The 23,238-nt window shown below is 38.0% G+C and overlaps 1 protein-coding gene across 8 annotated transcripts in view; it reads right to left on the reverse strand.

Moving 5' to 3' along the window:
* The window catches only part of KLHL13 (kelch like family member 13), an 80,537-nt gene that overhangs the window by 19,307 nt on the left and 37,992 nt on the right, over nt 1-23,238 (reverse strand). For all 8 annotated transcript variants that reach the window (XM_041485179.1, XM_041485184.1, XM_041485186.1 and 5 more), the window contains 3 exons: nt 3,982-4,123; nt 2,647-2,779; nt 2,187-2,383 (listed from right to left, as the gene is read on the reverse strand). In XM_041485179.1, the coding sequence (XP_041341113.1) occupies nt 2,187-2,383; nt 2,647-2,779; nt 3,982-4,123 (472 nt within the window). The remainder of the gene's footprint in view (nt 1-2,186; nt 2,384-2,646; nt 2,780-3,981; nt 4,124-23,238) is intronic.

The raw sequence follows: 23,238 nt of genomic DNA on the forward strand, positions 1-23,238 counted from the left end.
TTTTTATGAATTTTATTTACATTACAGCTCAGCTAGATGTGAGTATGAGAGTAATCCTAGTCTATTGTACAGGTATAATTATTGAAAACCAATAGAAACAGTAAGACTGAAAACATCTTAGGAAGTACTCCACTGTTTCTCTGAGAGTCTGTTTTGCTGCTGAGCAAAGATAATCAGAGCAATGGGGTACTTGACAGGAGGGGTGTAAATGCAGAGCAAATAAAAAAACCACTTTCAAGTCAGCTACAACAGATACTGTTCTTTGAAGGTCTCATTAGTTTTGCTACACAAATTAAGCTGTTACCTTAAGCTTTGGTTTTTCTTTGTAAATATTTCCAATACCCTCTTATGAAGTACACAATTACATTATGCCTTACATAAACTGACTTCTATAATCTCTTTAATAATGGACTCCCCAGACAATTCAAAGACAATTAAGCATTTGTCTGGGAATGGTTACCTCAGCTCTCAAGCCAGCTAACTTCAGTAGAAATAAGCTCAACACTTGCTCAGAATATTTAAATTACAGAAATGATCCTTCAAAAAGAAACTCTTTTGCTCACCAACTCTTGTTTCAAAAAATTTAGAAGTAAGGTCATCCAAAAATTCTTTATATAAGGATGCTAAGAACATAACTAGGCTAACAGAACAACCTCAGTTTTGTACTTCCTCTACAGCTATGCCATGAATGAAATGATGTCCCCTTAGATATCAGTCTAAATTAAAGTATTCCCCCCCAAAAAAACCCAATAAAATTAAGAGAATTAAGAAAGTCTTCCCCATTCTTTGAAAATGGAGTATCAAACAAGATCATTCTAATTTGAATGAAAACAGTGACTGAATCAACACCACAAGTGAACATACTTTCAGAGAATGAGCATTTAAAACAATAACATGATTTAATATGAAAAAAGTTCTTTCCTTAACAAAGCAAAATAAACAAGGAGCTGCCCTACCCAGAAAGGGGAAAGGCCACCACAGCATCCCCAGGGCTCAGCTCCCATCAGAAGGAGCCCTTTTCAAATACCTCATTCAAAACACCACCAAGACCTTTTTCCAAGCTGGTATTTATAGTATGTCAAACCTGGAGAGGCATCATTTTAGAGGTAAAAAAACCCCACTGAGCAAGATAAAATAGGTGGGATGGGATTGAAGAGTATTAAGCTTAATGAAACATTATCACAACATTATCAGATAGGTCATTTAAAAAACATCTCTAAATTAAAAGCAAAATGGCATTATCAAGCCTGAAATAGGTGGGATGGGATTGAAGAGTATTAAGCTTAATGAAACATTATCACAACATTATCAGATAGGTCATTTAAAAAACATCTCTAAATTAAAAGCAATATGGCATTATCAAGCCTAACATAATATCTCTAACACATCATAGGAAACAAATTGCTGTTATTATCAGCTTAGAGTCCTCTGGTTTGCATAAATCCTGGTACATATTTTCAGTTAGGGAGGTCACATTTCTAAGCCTGTACTCTGCAGAGCAACAGGAATACCTGCTTCTTTATTTCTCATTACAGAGCTGAAAAGCTGATTTCCAAATAATTCTGTAATTTGCGTGGAACACACCTGTTAAAGTCGGAGTTCTAGTGAGATATGGAAGCATTTAACATCAACACTAGAAAACCTCCAGTGCACATTAAAAGGAACTGCAGAGTGTCTCTCCAGGCAGAACTGCTCTTGCACCACTGCTGTTCTACAGCCCCACAGAGCAGGACAGGAAAGGTACTGAGGGATCCTGTCTGGGTATTGCTTTTATCCTGTGTTAGGGTCAGAAAACAGGTAACTGCACCCCAGTGAGATGGAAGGGCTGTAAATACAGGAATAAAGTGACTGAAACTGAAGCACACCTAATGAATGCAGCAAGCAGACAAATGCTAGAGTGCAGTCATGCAGGTAGACCCTGAAACATCTCAAATCAGCCATGTAAGGGAAGAATTTCAATGTGGTAAAACATTTGTATCAAACTCATGCTGTACATAATACTCCGAAGAAAACCAAGTTTTTCAAGAAAACTATAAAGCAAATTTGTTCTCTGTGAATCTAAGCTGTGAATAATGGCAGGTTTTAGACATAACTTTGATTATTACATAAGTCAGTGTCATTAAGAAAAAAAACAAAACTACATACGAAGGCTTTAGACATTGTAAATGGGAAACAAATAGTCTTACCCCAGAGATAAGAAATACTTTACAGAAGTCCAAAACAGGTAAAATCTGCAAAAAACTGGCAGCTTCCAGAGTGTCCTGAAGGTTGTCCATGTTAAGGGAAAGTTTTGCAGTATAGATGAAATCAATGATCTTCTTTAGGCCTATTTTGTTCACACCATGAAGCTTAATGCACATTAAATCTTGTTCCTTCATTCCTCCTGAAACAGACATGCAGGCAAATGTAAATGATCATTTTGGTGGGGTTGAAATTATTTCATAAATTTAGAGATAATTAAAATATGATTTTAAAATTTAATTTTAAAACCCCATATGCAACAGCAGAGAGAGATGTTTAGTCCACAGCGTTGTTTGCAGTCCTGGACTGATTCACACACAGCACTGAACTTGTGTCCGAGTGTCTGAATGCGAGCAATTTGGAGCAGCAATTTGGAGACAGACATGGCTTTAATGAAAACACCACCTGTGAACATGGCCTTGAAGTAATCACTTGCAGAAGCCATCATTGCTCTGTGGACAGGGAACACCTCATCACCATCTCCAGGAACGAGCGTCACATCACAGAGCAAACCTTCCACTCGCAGCTGGTCAAAGCCCTGCAGGAAAAGCACAATGCAAAGCATCCTTGGATTTGGGAGGAGAGTAGAAATCTCTTATTTCCCTTATGCTAATATTTATTTACTTTTATGTACATGTGTAGTGTAGGTCCAAAAAAGTGACAAAGAAATAATTTGTCATCTTAAAACCATTATCTGTAATATATTCAATGATTAGTACTCATTGAAAACAAGCAGAATAATCATTACTTTCTAGATATAGCTGATGAATGCCAAATACACTAGGCCTTAGAAAGTAGTTTTATTCAAATAATTAAGTTATTTTCAGGAAGGAGTTTGTTTTGTAAGCCTTCACAACAGCAGTTGTTTCAGGTAGGGACTGCTATTTTTTTTGGACCTACCCCTTCTGGTCACATATGCATTCTAGATATAATTCTGTTCCACAGCAATTTAAGGGGTTTGCAACCTAACAGGCTGCAAAAGTCTGTGACCTGAAAGGAAAACTGTTACCTGGTCCTATGATTATCAAATTTGTTACCACAGCAACATGCTAAAAACCCCAAAATAGGCTCCCATTATACATCTGAGCTTTGAATTACTTATAACATCTAACTGCAATAAAAAATAAAAGCATCTACAGCGGCATCCTAGAGCAAGCAAGATTTCTTCCAAAGATGTGCCTGGTTGTGTATACTGGAGGATGGGTGAAATACTCTCCTTCATTCTGTGGAACAGAAACTCAAACATAAAACATTTTCCTTTGAACTGGTATTTTTCTAATACTAGCAAGAATGTAAATATTGTCTCTATAGATGTTCCACCACACAGCAGTGCCATAGTCAGACCCAGCACAGGGCATTACACCAAACCTGGCAGGGCTCTGTCATCTTAGGCACATGCCTAATGTAATTAAATACTGATATTTAAGTGAGCTTCTTTGATACAGCTGCCATGTCAGAGTTTAAACATTGTTACCTCTAAGAACTTGAGAGTGGACTGGGATATGACCCCAAGAAATGGCCAGGTTTGTTTTCCAAGCTGCTGCTAAAAGCTGAACCTCTCTCACAGGAAAGCAAGTCCCAAGCAATGCTTGCTTGTGGGCATTGACAGCACAAGAACATGAGAGCTTTTGAGGCTTTATAGGAATAATTGGACTAATACAATCTATTTAGTGGACACATTGCGCAGAGCAGCCAAAATTCTTAGCACAGCTCAATACAGGCATGAAAATATTTAATTACCTGTAATACCACAGAACTGTGAGTATTGCTGGTGAAAAATCTGGTGGTTCCTGTCTTCGAAGACTGCAGATGGGCAGAGACGCCCATATCGCTGCTCCCAAGAGACACTTTCATATGAGGATCCTCCTCTTCCACCAGGGATCTAAGGAAATTGGGACAGAGAAACATTAAGACCAAAGTAATTTTCATTCACTGATCTTTTGTTTTAAACCCACAGTCTTCTGGGATGAAATGTAACAGCACAGAGGCTACAGAGGAAAAAAAAAAAATCAGCAGGCAACAGAATCAGTGGTTCCCTTCAGCTAATTCAGGAAAGTGAAGTATTAACAGTCTCCAAAAAGGCATAACTGCTTTTTTGATTGTAAGTTTTTCCTTTTCCTTCCATACCCAGTGCCCTGATTTAGACACTTGCACACTGTTATTTCTACAATCCAGTACTGTAGGATGTTTAGAGAGGTTTCGTCTGGTTTCCAAAATTAAGCATCTTAGTTTTCCTTGCCAAACTGGTGAAACATTGAAACTCTAAGGGTAATATTAAAAAAAAGTATTTTCATTCTTACAGCTTGCATTACATCATCCATGCATGACTATTCATCATAGAAAATATACATCATGGAGTTTCAAGCTGCAGTTGGAGTTTTTAACCTGCTTTTAGAAACACAATCAGAACTCCTTTAGGATATGATATTCAGTATTCTGTATTCTGCTACCATCCAGGCAAACACTTCATAATTTTATTTTAAGATTTTATCCCAAGCAATTACTGTCCAAATCTAGACAGGACGAGCTAATTTTAGGTAGAATTGTTAAAGAATTACTGCAGTATTATTAGCCTGCTATTTTAATCTTCAGACATAAATTAGGTCACATCTGAGAGCCTAACTATGCTAACCTGTAATTATTATACAATGTTAAAAAAATTCTTCTACAGAAATATTAACAACTAGTTTCTGTAATTTCTGTGATCTAATGTTCTACCTATGAGCCTGTATAGAGGTCTAATGAATATGTACACAATTTTAACTAGCAAACATAAGCTATTAATCCACAGAAGAGAGCATCTCCATTTTTAATCAAGAATTTCCATATCTCAAAGATTTATAGCTGTTTGACATAACTGCTGCAAATTTCAGATGCAGAAAGTTTTCCAGATTTTAAATGTGCAGGTTAAAAGACTGGCCTTCAAACTAGTTTCAGAAATTACTTGAAGCAACAAGAATGTGCTTAAATCCCTTCCTTTTTGCCAGTTTTCATTATGATCACTATCTAAGGACAAATTTGGAATTTGTGGAAGAAAAATAATTTTCATAATTTCCTTTTTTAAAAAAACATTTACCTCCACCTTCTTCAGGTACAAAGACCATGCAGAGCACTTTCTGAAACTCACATATTACCCTCATGGCATTGACGTGACTTGTTCAAAGCCATGAGTACAAAAGGTCAGCTACAAAAACATATTCAAAACAAATTCACCATTCAACAGTGCACATGGGTTTGAAACAGTGAGATTTTATGCACACAGACATAACATTGTAGGAACAAGGGTACATCTGAACAGCTGTGACTTCTAATGTACTCAGCTGAATAAACTAATGTGGATGAACTGCAGCATGCAAGATTTGTGCTATTTTTGAAACACAATTACCTCTATTTTATAAAACAAATCCAGAATCATTTAAACAAAGTTTACATGGTATACCTTAGAAAAGGGCTCTCCAGACTATCTCTGCATCCAACAAATATAACTAAGCAACAGAGCAGCAAGCAGTTGCTGGCTCATGACCCAAAATATTTTTGTTCACTCTGTTCTAGGGTGTTTTGGGTTTGGTGAGTTCTGTTTATTTCAGTTTTCATACAATTGCATGGAGGCAAGAGTCTTACATAATTTCAAAGGACATCCAGTCTCTAAATTTGTACGTGTCTTCCTGAGAAGAAATACAAAATAATGTGGGGAGACTTGCAAGCGTGGGCGTGAAGAACAACAGATTCAACAAGCATGAATCTAACTCTTTGCTCTTGAAGCATCTTCCCAAAATGTCAGATCAGATAGATGTTACATGAAGGAGCATTTATAATACTTTCTCTGAACTCAGAAGAAAATAGAAAGCGAACACATAATTTAAAATCATTATGAAAAGAAACAGACAAGTAAACCAACCTCCTTGGCTGTTTGGAGTGGGCATTTTACCATGTTTGCCACATCACTATTTGACTTTCTGACAGACAGTATAACTCATAAGTTTTACAAATGAAGGCAAAGACCTTGAGCATGATTCATTTATTCCAAGAACGGCTGGGATAATGGAAGCATTTTTCTGAACGTGACACACAACTTCCCATAGCTCTGTTCTCTACAGGTCATCCTCTATAGAACACAATGCCTTGTTAAAACTGCACAGTCAACAGAGAGGATATAATAAATATTAAAATACTTGTAATACCTAGAAGTAGACATTTGACATGCCTGGTGTGGCCATAAGCAGTTCTCTATCTGATTTTCAATATATAATGAGCAGTTCTCTTCACACACAAGCTCAGCAGCTCACCACCTGAAGCTCTTCTGCAGAAAAGATTTTTCACTATTTCTCTTCCACATTTGCTGTTATGTATGGACAGACATTTCCACATGCAAATGAGGCATTAAAAACTCAAAATTCCACACCATAAAAATTTACCAGAGTATGACCATTACAATTCTAGTCCTAAACATTAACTTGGCTGATTCCATGTGAATAAAGACAAGCAGATCATATTAATCCTATATGGGTTTTGGCTCATATCTATACAACTATGACCAAAAAAAAAATTGTGATGTGGGTTTTTTGTTTGTTTGTGGGGACCTGGGGATTTTTGTTTGATTTGTTGTTGTGAAATACACCACCTATCTAACCTACAGCTTGACAGTTCTGGAGGGCTGAGCACCCTCTCCCTCCTGCAGAAAGTGACATTCAGGAGCTGGGTTTGGCAGAAGTTCCAAAGCAAGTCAGCAATAACACCTGGCAATAAGGCACTGATCCCCTGAATTCTAGACCTGTGACATTCACCAAGAGGGAAAGAGCATTCCCAGGGCAACCACAAATTCTGCCTTTGTCACTGGCTTGGTAGCAGCTCAGCATTTATCTCCACACACCACCAAGAACCTGTGTTTGTAAGACAAAGTGAAACTGCAACGGCGCTTAAGCTCTGTGTTAACTGCAATACACAAAGAGCAAAACCCTGCAACAAAATCTTAAAGTATTCAGGACGTAGCTTCTGCTGCAGGGGATGTAACATTAAGATTCAGAAATAACTCTGCCATTTACACCCAGAACAGATGGGAAATCCCTCAATGTCCAACTGACTTCCCAACAAAACCACAGTAAGCACATGTGTCTTGTTTGGACACTTACCAAAGGCATTATTTACATTTATTAACACAGGTCTAATAAGCACTATCATTAACTCAATAGTAATGAAGGTAAATATATTGATTTTTTTTTTTTTTTACTTTAAGTACAGTATATCACAATTAAGCATACTACCAAAGGAGAAAGTTAATTCACTTTCTAATTAATTCTATTGTTCTGATCAATAGAAATCATTAAACAAGAAGTGCAGCAGTACCATTTTTAACCAGAATTTAAAAAAGTTAGGAAACAAAAGTTAAAAGAAGTTAAAGCTACAGTAGCATGTAGTGAGAATTCACAACAAGCTGCTCTAAATGTGGATGTTAAAATCACCTTCAACACACACAGTTGCTCTGGAGAGAATTGAACATCATAGTAGTTAGCCAAGGGAATGTTGGAGTTGAATGTGAAATGAATATTAACACTGCAAGAGGAAGGCAGAGGAGCTGCCTGACTTCCTGCAACCTCTGGGAAGCAGTGGCTTGCAGCTCAGAGAAAGGTGCCAAGGTTAATTAGTTGCTATCACAGAGTAGGTTGAATCAGAATTTTCTTTCTAACCACATGTTGATTCTTTCAAGTACAGCACAGTTTTTTCCTAGAGGCTACAACCAAATGTGCTTTTCTCATGACTCCAAGTTAATCCTCCAAGTACTTCCAACTGATATTTTTATAGTGATGAAATAGAGAGTATTCATTATATGGATATTAACATGCTTTAACTATCCAGCAAATACTGACAGATTTCACTGGCTGGAGTTACAGCACGATTCACAGCAGCAAATTGCTTTCTAAACCACTTAGCAAGTATTAACCTGTTAAAACAGTTCAGAGGCATCCAGGTGATGATGATCAGCAAAGATCCTTGAAAATTGTGACAGATTTTATTTTCAACTAGAATATTCAAATCATGCAGTTGCCATTTTGTAGAACTTAGTGGCACAAATTAAATAAAATATTCTGTTATGATGTTTTCTTCAGAAGTAGTGGAGTTTATTCTGATGCAACAGAAACAAGGCAGCTAAGAATATTATTAAGGATTTGCTCATTTCCATCAGTAATCCATTCATCTATTTCTCAAACCATTGTAGGAACTCTTTGAAAACAAAGTAAGGAGATCAGCCTACAGCTACAGATATTTTAGAGTGCATGTTCTCCAATTTATGTAAAACCCAGTCTTTACATAACTCAGTAAAAGCTTTGCCAAAGCCAGATCGGCCAGAGAGCGAGTTCTTAATTTGGGGAAGCTCGATAGCTCATTTTTGAAAGGACTATAACCTTATTTTCTCTGTCAAATTACTGTTCAATGAACCATGACCACAAGTGTTCTGGTCACTGGTAAAATGGCTTCTGGTGCAATCACCCCTGGCATGTGCCAGGACTCTGGTATTTATCAGGTAACACAGACAGATATTTCAATTTCATATTAGGTTATTCTTATTGCAGGCCAAATCTTTCTGATTTTATGACCTATCAAAAAAATGCCCCTGGTACATCCCAAGGCTATTCTATGCATGCACCTATGCATGTAATTTGCTAATGAATCTATTAATTAAAAGGCCAGTAAAATACAACAAAACTTTCATTTGCTATTAAAAATACAATAATTTTTTACTTTGTATGCATAATCTGCCAAAGAGTATTTAAGTAAGCTTAGTCTCCAAAAAAAAAAAAAAAAAAAAATTTACTATATTGCTGTCTTCACATTATGAACAGATGTTCCAACTTCCTGAGGAATGAATTTAGGACTTCCCTAACAAAGTACCTGGCCACCTTGGAGCTCAGTAAGCAGAACTGACAGGGCAGCATTGTATTAAAGAAAATCTCATAATATTTTTTAAGAAATTCAAGTATTAACATAATGTAGATGAAAAAATGATGCAATCATGGTATTTCACATTTCCATTCCATATCTTCTACTCATACAATTTCAAGAAATCCTTTATTCAACAAAGAAGTTACTTTGATACTTGTCCTCTCCTAAAATAATATCTCTTCCTTTTATTACTACTTTTTATCAAAAATTTCTAATTTAATTCTTTTATGGTATCAGTAACCCAGTAAAACTAACCAGCTTTTATCAACTGCTAATGATTTCTTATTACAAAAAAGTTTCTATAGTAAATGCAAGTTCACATTTTAAAACAGATACCTGACTCCAGCTAGGAGAGAAAAGAAAAAGGTCATTTTTGTGCCAATGAGTTAACATAGCAAGTTAACTCCTCTCCACAGACCAAGGAGCAGGTTCAAACTTCAGTTCTGGCTTTGGGGCACACAGGAACTGACACTGCTGCTGCTCAAGAGCCAAATGGAGCACAAACATGAGAACAGCACTGGAAGGCAGGACCTAAATTGCTTTGCATGGATCACCTCTGTGACACACACAGTGCATTAGGAGTGAGAATCATGCCTTTTTTTCCTTTGTCACTATGACCAGTTGTCCTACACTACTGCTTTCAGATGTCACTGTTTTTACCGGATAGAGACATTTTTTGACCACATTTTTATTAGATGAACTTGAGGCTGCCGCTGAAACTAAAAACACCTTGTATTTGTCAGGCTACTGACTTTCGTTAAAATGCTATTTAATTCTGTTCATTTGAAAGGGGCCACCACAGCCAGAAGTTTGCAGACCTTCTGCCTCAAGTGAATTATCATTGCTCTGTAACTACTGTGGATGCAATCTCCTAAAACAGCTAATGGCAGCTAGTGCCGAATGCTGCTCACTTTGGCAATGCTCTGATGTTTATATTTTAATATTTCACTTTTTACACCTGATCTTTTTCATACATTACATGGGCAGCATAACAGCTGAACATTCAAAAATATTTCCTTAGTAACTTCATACTGAGGTCTTTTAAATTTCCACTCCAGGAGAACGGCACAAAGTAAAACTTACTGTTTCTTAAATTAAAAGGCAAATAAATGTCCCATTTTCCACCTTTCCTCTAAACTGAGGGTGTTCTCTAAAGGAGAACATAAAAACAGGCTCTATACAATAGACCAAAGCAGTGAGAAGTGGGTTTTTACTTTGATAAGGCTCTGGCCAAGGGAAGCAGGAGATGAGGATACAGGACCTGCAAACCCCCCAAAACCAGCAGAGAAGGACGAAGGTCGATTGTGGGCACACACTGACAGGCAGGGGCAGGCAGGGCCCCAGCTTCACCTGCTGTTCTGACACACTCACAGCACAAGATGCTCGTTGCAGTGACCAGCTGAAGAAGGTGAAGGCAAAGTCAGTATAGAAGCAATGTAGCCTGAGCAGCTCTGCCAGCAGCAGCGGCAGCAAGGCTACAAGGGGAACAACCACCACAACCTCACTCGAAGGACAGGGACAATGACATGTGCTTAACCACAGTCAGGCTCCAGGTGAAGCTATTTCTGGAAGCAACGTTATGGAGACTAGTACTTAAATGTCAAGCCTTAACCTTTTCTTTCTTTTTTCTCTTTATGTTTTTAGTACAGTCATGTCTCTGGACTTCAACATACAATCACCATATTGTGTCCAAGCACACAAGCCGACATCAACAGAAATTATGACAGCTACTATAAAAACTCAGGTGATTGAAGACAGTCTCACTGTTCCCAGCAGCAGTGGATCTCAATGGCAAGTAGGAGAACACAGAAACAAAGAAACTCCCAACGTCACTTATTAAGGCCACACTGTGACCAAAGCCAGCAGATCAGTTGCCACAAAGCCATCAGAAGAGGACTGAGCAACATCAACTGTTTTGGTATGATTTCCCAAGAACATGCACACAGAACATATTCTCTTCAAAACTCCTTCTTAAACATCTAAAACAATCACAGGTCTCAAGCTGTTTGCAGCATAATTACAGCCTGCTGGTTAATTCAAATTTGTTTTCCACAGAAACAAAGCAATATTTGGCTCAGTCACTGCTATAAAGCTTTTGTTCCTAACAGCATTTAATCTCTCTGGGAGCCTTAGCACCACATCCACATTTATCTGTTTGACAAAGGGTTTGCATTCATTGAGCCATTCGTAGCTTAAATCTGCGGACTTGCATTGTTTAATGATGCTAAATTAGAAACAGTTCACTAATGACTTTTTGCCAAAGTTGGAGTTTGTCTGTTGATTCCTGCTATTAGAAACAGAAAAAGCAAGGGGATACACATTTTGTGGTTTTTTTACTTAAGGAGAACTATTTTATTCCCTTAATGTTGAAAAAGGTAAAATAGAAGAGTCAGAGATTTCACAGTTTAGGCTGGACTAACACTGCACATATTTTCTGTTCTTTATATTTGGTCTTAAGTACTCAAGAGTTAAACAAGAATTTTGACTAGGTAGCTTAATACTTCCTGTGTATTACAAAACACAAAAACCACTCTGCATGCACCAGCAGATTACAGTTGTACCTCATGTGTCCTTAGTTTCCACACACAGAAATTAGTAAGTTACCAGAATGGCTCCTTAGAGACAAATTTAAGTCTAAGGAGGCACCTGCACATTGAATATTTGGTCATAGAACACACATCCCACTGTATTCCTGTAACCAAATTAGGAACTACTCCTTTCAAGAGTGTTAGAGGTTTTCTCCCTAAATACTGGTCAGAATAATTCTGATACCTTAGAAGTCAGTAAGATTCTGATTTTAGGGTTTGGGTCCTTATCTACCATTCCTCCTGCTCTGTCACTTCTCACAGATGTTTCAGCATTCCGTTATTGCAGTCTGCCAGAGAGGATGTAGAGGGGCATTAATTACTTTCAGTTGTCAAATATTTTTCCCCTGTGTATTAGAGCATTTGGATCTATGCGTGCCAGATAAGAGGGGCATGCGACGTGTTCATCCCATGAAAAACCACAATTGCAATTTAGACATTGATACAATCTTTGTCACTGCTGGACAAAATATTATGGCAGTAATATAGATGCACACTTCCACTTTAGTGTGATAGCTACACATTATTACACTACAACTCCCATTATTACTATTTAGAACAAGCAGCTACTATTTTAAAACCCCAATATTCACCAAGCACTTTTTGAAAATCCATAGGTAGCCCCATCCAAATGTCAACAGAAAATACCACTTAACACTAGAAAAGTCAATGAGTAGAATGTGACGGGAGAACAAGATTTTTTCACCTTAACAAAGAAATAATGGCAAAAATAACAAACTGGCAGAACTGACATGCTGGCAGAAGAGGCTAAATAACATTCTAGATAATTCAATAAAGATTCTTTACCATGTCTCAACACAATGTCAATATTGCAACATCCTGTTGTATAAAGCTAAGTGTGTAATTTTGGGGACCTGTAGGCCACATCATCCCCTATAAAGTCTCCACAGAAAAAACAGTAGCCCTGGGAGGCTTCATGATAAACAAGTTGGAGGGTTTTTCTCATTTTTATTGGTTTATTACAGCAATGAAATTTGCTGTATGGACGAAATTTCACACTTAGAATAATCTATTGAAAAACCTATTATATAAAGAGCAGAAGGAATATCAACAGGCACAAAGGAGAACTCTATACACAAAATGTCTGGGATTAAAACAATCTCCTACTAGTATGATGCAAGCCCCTTCTACTCCTCACTCATCCAATTCATCTTTTTGCATGTATTGTCAGACCTGTTTAAAACATATTTGAGGTGAGCTGCATATTGACTTTCAACATGTTGAAGTTTGAAATATCTAGGAAGCAATGGCATAAAATGGAAATGTTGCCAAAGACAGGAGCGTGTGAATATCGTGTAACCTGTCAAATGCTCAGGAGCCCAACTAAAGGGTTCATTGCCAAAAAATGACCATTGAAGGCAGCAGACACACATAGGGTGGTCTCACCAAAGAGAACTAATACAGGTGGTCTGATGAATTACACACACACACACCTTTTCCCATTTAAGTATATATCACTGTATAGGATAAATTCAAAGAGCTCATTGTAGAGCAAAGCACATAGTTGGAAGAAGGCACAAAAGCATTAATCTGTATAACCAACATAAGCAGCTAAAACTAATGCTGCTTACTCCAGAGTATTAAGAATTTATTCTACCTTTCTGCACAGCAACTGATTTCCATTAGAGCAAAGCATTTCCTATCAGACAAATTTCATAACCACATGACTCAGGATAGACTGTGTTGTAAACTCTTTGATAGCAATATATTTGTAATACCACATCTGTTTATTTCTCCTAATATTAGTCAGTTATTTATGAAAACACATGCAAAGGATAGTTTCCATTTAATACTATTCCATCAGAAAGGATAGAAGGCACTAAGATTACAAGTGGATGTCTCTGAAATAAGAATTCTTTTATTTTATTTATCTTTAAAATTGGCATGCAGGTGACTAAAACTACTTAATTGAACATTTAATTTTCTAAAAACCAGCTAAGAATATTCTTGTATGACATATCCTTAACAGAACAATCCTCTGTAAAGTGTTTTTGCAAATAGTGTTTTTGCATTATTGAATTCTTTGTAGATGTTTATCATAGCACTTTAATCTCCTGAGTTTTCAAAAACATCTCTTCCATTTGTATTAATGGAAGATGTGCACAGCTAAAAAAAAAACCCAAACATTCCTGGTGTGAATAAGAAAGAATTCTCTTAGTTCTTAATGCATAAGATGCTGTGCCCCCTGAACAATTAGTGGGACTCATGTTCCTTTATGCCTCAAAGCTGTTAAATACAATTCAGAAATGTTCCTCATCCTCACTGTAGTAGTGCTTTAATTCTTAATCTCTGCTTATGTCAGTCACTGTTGCTTTTTAAACGTTTGGCAGTCAAGTTAAAAAACAGCCATGATGCCATGGGGCACCACTTTTTCAAGTGTTATTCACTTTCTTCTTTCCTCTTATTCCCTTGCTGAAACTGTCCACCTAATATATGAAGTCATGTAGGTCTCTCCACATAGTCAACACAACCACAAATATGAATATGATTTGACTAGTGGTGCATAAACTTGCTGTAACAGCTTTCACAATGTTTGACAAACAGCATCTATATTCTAAACCCCAGCAAAGTAAGTGCCATGAAAGAAAATGCAGCCTGACAAAGGCGTGTGCACGTAGCCACAGCTGCATTCCTAACTCATGCACTCAGCCAGCTGCACTACACCTACATATATTGGCACATGCCAGTCTTCCAAGTCTAATAGTGCCTGATTTTCCCTAAGCAATGTCACTGGATCTCTCTAGCTTGGGGGAAATTTCAAGCTAATCTGGATCAGTTTCACCTGAAGTCAGGAAATGTGTGCCTTCCTCATCCCTTTGCCCTCCGTGTAATGTGAAGAGTTTGCAGTCAGGATGTCCTGAAAATATCCCTAATAAATGACTGGTGGTATAGAAATCCACCACTCAAGAGGCAGCAAGCCCCTGCTGCTCCTTCCCATTGCCAGGAAAGGGGAACCAGATCCTGCAAACTAAGCGAACTTCCCAGTGACAGAACCACATCTTCACCTACAAACTCATCACACCTCAGCTCCTGCAGATCCTTCATGCCAGGTACTGCTCAGCCACAAGTTCCCCACAGCACAGAACTCTGCGAGACAAGCTCCTCACACTCATCTTCCCCCATCAGCAACCACCACAAACTTCCCAAGCAGAGACTGAGTTAAGCCTGCACAGCTGCAGGACAGCCAACATTTGGCAGTAGCACTTTGTATATAGGTGCTTCATCCAAGAAGCCAAACCTGCTCACAGCCACCAGTCTCAGCATTTTGCGACAGGGAAAACAAGGCAGCGTTCAGCTATCGGGTACACAGACCAAAAAAACTCTAATAAAATCTATGCATCCTGATCATTAGTTTAATCTCTACACACGTTGGTTGTAAATCATAAGCAGGATGAAGCATTTACAGATAAGGTCAACTTTATTAGAGGAACCTGAAAAACTGGAATTTCACTTCAAATACAAGGGAAAAAAACCCACAAACTACTTTTAAAACCTTCCTCCTTTGCATTCCAAACTACACTGTTTTGCAAGATTTAGATGTCAAGTATCAAAGGGATTAAAAGCTCCATCATACCTTTGCATACCCTAGATCCAAAATATTTAGTAACAAAGTGTTCATCTGTGAATTCTAGAGTTTTGTAATCATTTATTTTACATCAATACATGTTCCATTTCACACACCACTTCTTCCTCAACCCTTTACTCAAAACATAAGCTCTTTGCCAGTGTGCAGAGTACTTACAACAGAAAAGTTATAAATATGAATATGAAAAAATCCGATTATATAAAACAGTATCAAATTTACTGTTATCTCTACAATGAAGGTAATTAATCCAATCACCTATTTTACTGGCCAACTTGAATTACACGAGACTTTTTAATTAGTTGATTTATATTGCCTAATCAAATAGGTGCCATTTTGTAATGTTTCTCATTCTTTATAATAAAATATATGAACAATTTTTGCATTAGCTATACGAGTCCTCCTAAAGCCAGGTCTGTGTGCCAATAAAGAAATGTCTCCATAAACATTGAGATACATTGACTCATTATCAAGAGATGATTTAGGCTGCTGATCACATATTTCTCATGCTCCAGATAACCTCAGCATCACATAGTTTAAACATGATCACTAAACCTGCTCATACTTTCACCATACTGAGATAATCAGGCACACGATCCCCATCACAAAGGCTGGAGCATTCTCAGGGCTAAGATTAGCACTTTAAAGGCGACGCACAAAAGAAATGCTCCCTTTCAGCAGCAGAGACATCAGACTGGGCTAGTTCTGATTTTTCTTGCATTTAAGACTACTACAGTTTAAAAACAACAGCATAAGATAAAACACTAATGACACTCTTTCCCTGAAATAGGTTCAAATGTCTCACAACTCTTATCACGATACTTGCCTTATATTTAAATAATATTTTTTAACAACTCAGAATAGGTAGCAATTTATAGAAAATAGCTACCCTTTTGGCAGCCTTAAGTATATTTGATGCTTCCCATCAAAAGACTGAAGCACATCCACATCTTGTCATAAGATGAATTAATCTTAAAAGCAAGTGTGCCCAGCTCAGGTTTTGTACAGGCAGGTTTGTTCCCCAGCCCTTCTGCCTGAGAACAATAGTGACCCTGCACAAGAGAACAATAGTGACCCTGCACAAGAGAACAATAGTGACCCTGCACAAGAGAACAATAGTGACCCTGCACATGGTGCTGGATCCTCTCAGCCCCACCATAACAATGCCATGCTCAGCAACAACAAAAAAAAGAGACATTTAAAAGGACCTGTGCACCTCTCTCTTACAGCATGTACCTCCTGTAGCTGAAGCAAAAGCCTACCTGTAAGCAGACAATACAAGCTTAAAAGTACTAATATTGTAGGCATTAGGCTGGAAGTCTTTTGGAAAGTAGTAGCCTTTACAGCAATTTCCAGATAGAAAAGTCACCTACACTGCTACCTGTGCATTTTAAAGCAACTCTTCCTCCTTTTGGAAGAACTGCTTCCTTAAATAAAGGCAGAAGGAATTCAGTACCCTGAGCTTAGTAGTTTAATTTCAGAGAAGGAAAAAAAAGCCACCTGTATATGCTAACACAGAACTCACAGCAACAAAAGGTGAACAAAAGCTGCATCAGGATTTGGCAAGACAAAGGCACATTGTGAAGCTACTTTACACTGACAACCTGTATAGCTACGTAAGTATTCAGATATGAATGATTCAAATTTATGTTATAAGCTTGTATTATAACTTTTTATGAAGACATTCAATTTGTATTACAGCTGAGACTTTAAAGAATAAAACAAGACCAAAGCAGGATGATTTCACCTTTACAAGAACTCACACAAACAAAAGTGCAATACAATACAGCAGGCGATTTCAAGCTCAATTTCCAAATGAAATAGTCAGGAGAAGGAAACGTTCACATATACACTATATAGAAAGCCTGCCAGCCTCAAAGCTTAACTCATCATTTAAAGATCAGCTCTACAAATTAACACCACCACAAACTTTTCAAATTAACATACACAGTATCATTATGAATAGGGCTTAATCTGCACAATTTCTCTACGTTTCAACAAAAAGGGAAAGACTTGACACGACATCCATCATGAAACATCCAGGATAAAATTGGGAGGGGGGTCTACATAGCAAACAAGATAAAATTCCGAGTGCCAATGTCATTTAATATGTATCAGGGTATTTTGCCACAGGTTAGTCTCACAAATAGAATTCCCACCTTATTATCCTCATTTCTCTCACTTACATGTATGCTGGAGAAAGTGGCGATGACCTGGATGTTTTAAGCACAGGAACTGGGAATTTCCAGATAGCAGGAGAGCTCGTTTTCCATTTCAATGGCATGTTGTCACCACGGTACTACAATAACAGTAAACAGCGTTTCCATAACAGACTACCAACTAGGACTTCCATTCCACACTCTACTGACACAGCAGTGGCTGCTGCTAAGAACAAGGAAATGATTCTGCCAATGCCCTTAAACCGATGCTTCCAATCTGTAAAACAGGGCTGTAAGGCATCTCCTTTTAAATCCTGCTGTCCCCTAAAGCAATATGATGATTCTATCCTTCTAACTCAACAATAGTGCCACCTCGTTAGGGAAGCACTGACTGCAGTATATGTTAAGAAAAAAAAGACTGCACTCTGCACACCAGCATAATGCAGCTTTATTAAATAAAAGCAGCTAATTTTTAAAGTACTGTTTCTGATGCTATTGTTCTACCTTAACAGGGACACTGCAGCACTGTACTATATTCTCTTCCTATTAACCTCATTTCTGACCAATGGAAGCAGAAAAAAAAATGGGTTTCATATGAAAATGAAACAACATACCTACTCAGAATACACTTGTCATCCTCTGAACATTCTTCTTTTGAGCTGCAACAATACAAATGGGATATAAATCTCAGCATAGCCTTAGGCCACGGCTAATAGAGATCAGTGACTAAATTCAGCAGCCTGTTTTCCTCCTGTGCAAGCTCTGACCAAACAATACAAGAATGCCATTATGGAAAAAGCCCATTGCAAAAATCAGTCCTTCTAATCCATAGCTAGGAAGACAAAATAAAGCAGAAATCGCTGCAGGTTTCTGCATGCTCTTCTAATAGCTTCTGGTTCAGGATGCTCTCATTTTCCTATTCTCATTTCCAAGGAGGAAGAGCAAAATCTCATGCATTTTACAACACGATATGGGAACACAAATATCACTCTGTCTTCTGCAGCAGAGAAGCAGAGACTAGCAGGCTGTTAATAGCAGTCTTTGTAGGAACGCTATCAACAATCTAATTCTCAACGCCCCCCCAGCAGCTCCCAAATTGCCTCCAGAGCTGACGAAGCAGATGGGGCCACGCAGGTCCCCATCAGGGACCACTCCGCAGCTCAGGGCTCTGCTTGGTGACCTCCCGGGGCTGACGACAGCGGGGAAGGCAGGGAAGGCAAGCTATTAAAAAGAGAATGGGGAATTTAATAGCATCTTATGCAGAAGCAGAGCATGTTTCTAGGGAAAAGAAGGCAGAGATTCCGCTATACTGATTACCTTGCAGGAAAAAAATACAGCACCTCCAATGTATCGCCATAGCAGACCAAATCAACAGTAAGATATTTAGTCTACAGATTTCAGAATAGTCTCTGTACAGCATGACAATTTTTCTATTCATCAGGACAGCTTAATCCTCTCACTAAAAAGCCAACACCCTGTCACGCTACTTAGCAGTAAAGAATTGAACCAGGAGCTATTTCTATAAATGTCTATAAATGTATTCATTCTAGTAACATTTAACAACACTCTGATAGGGTTCTCTAACAGTGAAACATTAAGTTTCACTGTTACAAAATGTTTTTCACAATGTACATTCAATTTTGGGACTAAATCACCAGGGAATAATTGCTGCTTGTGATCACCATTATTGAAAATGTATTGAAAATAGTTTTGGGCAAGCAGTTGCCAAATCCAAAGACAAGGAATTAAAATAACACCGGACAACCTCTCTCAAAACCAGATACACCCCTTTGACAAACAATTGAGGGCCTCTCTCCCACTTCTCTGAAGTTCTAAATTACAAATGAGCAGCATTAACCCAGGCAACAAATTTCACAGGATGCTGCTGCTGGGATGCTGAAGAGACACCACTGTGTATGACAATAGTGTTTATATGCCATGACTATTAAGAAACACAAGTCCTGCAAAAACATCTATGCAGTTTTAGCACAGTCATACTTTTAGCAAAAGAATTCAAGTATTTACATGCCAACAGGCAGGTTTGGCTACACACTTGGTCAACACTGTGTCCAGCCTCTCACACACACACAACACCAGACTACCACATCGTGCCAGCTCTGCACTGAAGGTCTAGAAATCAGGTTGAAAGATTTTACACAGCAGCTATTATAATCACAAAGTTAAATAAAACCAATCATTAATTTGCATTCACACACTCAGCTTTGCTTTTACATTCACCATTATACAGAAAGTGTCTTAAAATACAAAAAGCAAACACAGTTTTCCTCACACTGAGTGCAGCCAGTGCAACCAACTGGTAACTGCCTGTAAAGCCTCTGTCTCGCTGCTCTACCACCCCCAATAAGATCTTCACATTTTATTTATTAAGAGCAGCATGACTAAGAATGAGGTTAAAGACAATCAATGGACCCCTTTTACAGAAGTAACTCCTGAAATACCCTTTTGATCAGTAAAATAAAATCCAACTCAAGCCATAAAGTCATTCCCAAGCATTGACTGACATTGAAGTCAATCCACACAGGCACAGAAATCAGAGTTACTTCTCACTTTTGACCCCAACAAGATCATTCACCCTAGAGGGCAACATGAGTCCTCAAATACCTGCTCTCCTTTGTGTGCTCCTGGTCCTACTTACTTTTCCACTTACTCTACAAACAACATAAATAAAACCTTAGCAGAAAAAACAATAAACAATTTTTTAAAGTACAGGAATTCCAAGAATTCCAACCAAAACCCCTCCCAAAATCCAGCACAAACTACTCCATCAAACAGCCCATGTACAAAATCCAGAATTGAAGAAAGTAGCAGCACCAGGTATTCTAAAAATAGGGAAATGCTTGTCACTTGCTAAAGAACAACCATGTGAGAAATGAATCACCTATCCACACATGAGAAAAAAAAATAAATCCCATTTTCTTCCTGACAGTCACAGATTGGTTGCATATTCACAAGGAAAATACTATTATGTATTTTATGCTTTGCATCAACTATTCCCAAGACAACAGAACATCTCAGTATATAATTCTGGTATTTTAAGTAAGACTTCAAACTAACATTTTAGCCGCACATTTAAATATATGGGAAAAGTAATCTGATCTCCTGGAGTGTGCTGCACCACTGAATATACATTTTTCTCTTCTCATATTACATAACTTTGCCACTCATCCTCAATTGAAGGATTCTGAGGGCCAAAAGCAGCATTACACCTCTGTGCAGAATACTCCTTGCTGAGAAAATATTTTCCCAGTGAAGTGCTCTGAAAACATCTCAACTTGGCACAAAAATTGGAGATGTGCTTTAAGTTTAAAACTCCTAAGTGCTGAAAATCCCATGATAACTGCACAGATTAAACATAATTTTGGGACCATTCGAGGGGCTTTTCTGTAATTTTCTCACAAGCACATTCACATTCAAAATCAAAAGCATCTACTATTTATAACTTGCTTGAAGTTGCATTCTACTTATTATCCAAGTCTGCCACATAGCCTTAATTCTGTGTAAAAAAGATGAGAAAGTGTTTGGGTTTTAAGCAACTATTTCCATGTTCGTGTTTCCACAGCTGCACTGAGCACAGACAAGGTAACTGACAGAGTATCACAAAATTCTGCACAAAACTCAGCCATAAAGGAAAGGAACAGATGGCATAAGGAGAACAAAAGTAAATAATGCCAGCAAAGGCAGGATCCCCAAGGTGCCACTTTATGGACCTGAGATGTTAAACAAAGCCAGAAGCTACTGACTGGGGCTGAACAGCAGTGCAGCTCTGATCCCACAGAGAGAAGACTGAAAAGTGCTTGTGATTAGAGAGGAGAGCATTTCCTAACCCTCTCCCTCCATCCCTGCACCTACATCCTGCTTCATTATTGACCTACAAGCAAAATTTGGCCCCAAATGAGAAGAGCAGGCACACAGCATCACACTGAAAAAGCACATGACCAAATCACACACAGAATTCCCTTGCCAGGACACTGATCACAGCATCTGATCACACTGATCACAGCATCTTTTCTTCTGAAAGCTCTCCCTGATTTTCAGAGCAAGAACACAGCTGAAACCACGTCCCTTGTGACTCTCTTCCTTTTCTGGGGATATCCTCTTCCTTCCTTTGAATGCTAAGCTGCTGCCACGTTGTGTCACACATAGCAACTGTCAACACATTGTCCTCTTACAGCCCACTGTGTTCACAGTTCTGGGGCATCTGTGCATCCAACAAAACTTTTAAACCATCTCTGCATTTCCCACAAGACTTCCCTTCAAAGTTGTTCAAAAAGTAGAAAAAGGTACAAGGCAGAAATCTGTACCAGAGCCCAGGCAATACAAAACTGTTCTAGTCTGAAAGTATTTATTCTTAGCCTTTGAATGCCACCTGAATTTTTGTACAAAAACCAAGCAGAATAAAAGTCATCTTCTAGAGATGTTGCTGGATTTTCATCAGTTTGCACAGATAATGAGTTTAACCTTTTTTCCTCAGTTCTTAAACTGTTAAAAACAAAACTGAAAAAAAAATACTTGCTCAGTCAAGTGATTTGCTGTGGTTAAAAAATTGCTGTTCCACTTTAACAGGTTACTTACCTCTCTCCTTTTATTCCTCTCTTAAGTGTCAGAGGAACTGAAACACTAGGTGAAAAGTAGGGTTATGCTACATCACAACTTTCTCAAGTCTTCCAAACCCTTTCTAGCATGACATGAAAAGTCTTCTCACTTCCAGAATCTCAGACTTCTTAAGCTTTCCAGAAAGAAAAACAGTCAAAGCTACAGTGACAGTATGATGTACATCTCCCATTTTCATCTAGAAATGTAGACAACAGAAAGGTCTTAATATTTGTGTCACAAACTATTTCCTACTGATATAGAGTTTATATAAGACAAAATGCCAGACTCAACAACAAGAAAAATGCCTTAAAATGGTAGTGGTTAGACCAGTAAATATTTTCAAACTTCTGAGATTCTTTTCCCCCACACCTGTGTTCTAAAAACTCATTGATACAAAAGCATGTTTCCATTTTAAAATGCTCATTTGTTATAAGATAAAATCCCTGGTTTATGATATTAGCAGTAGCAGAGCTCACTCCAAACTGAAGGCAGAAAATCAGTTTCCCATAGGGAGGAATTGCTCTCATCTTTTCTATATCTCCAAACCACCAGCCTGCTGAGCTGATGCATCCTACACCACACAAGAGCATTTTGATACAGAAGAAAATAAAGCAGAACCCCCAAAATCCAGCAATATATTCCCAAAGGCATGGAGCTCAAACGCAGTAATCATTTCAATATTCAAATAATTTCAGTAATTTAAATATGGCTGCAAAGGCACAAGACTAGAAACTGAAGAGGAACAAATAACGATGTGTAACATTTCTCTACAGGTTCCCAAAAAACTGACTGTGTGATAATTTAATTGGCTTCCTTACTCAGCTCTTTCCACTTCACATGGGTGCTTCTCATGTCTCTACCTCTGGCTTTTCAGTCTATTAAACTGCAGCTGTTCCAATTACTGGAAGAGAATAATTAAAAATGGTGTTGACAGTACTGCCCTATATATGAGTCAGTTAATTAATACAATTTCTTTGACCATATATCATCAAAATATTCATACCAAAATTCATGTGAAGGGAAAACAAATCTTTGCCTAAGGAGGAATCCAAAGGAAACCACTGCAGTCACATCTGCAGTCCCCTCAGAGCAGCAC

The sequence above is a fragment of the Pyrgilauda ruficollis genome, unplaced genomic scaffold (genome assembly GCF_017590135.1).
Source record: "Pyrgilauda ruficollis isolate IOZ18807 unplaced genomic scaffold, ASM1759013v1 scaffold7, whole genome shotgun sequence".
Taxonomy (NCBI): domain Eukaryota; kingdom Metazoa; phylum Chordata; class Aves; order Passeriformes; family Passeridae; genus Pyrgilauda; species Pyrgilauda ruficollis.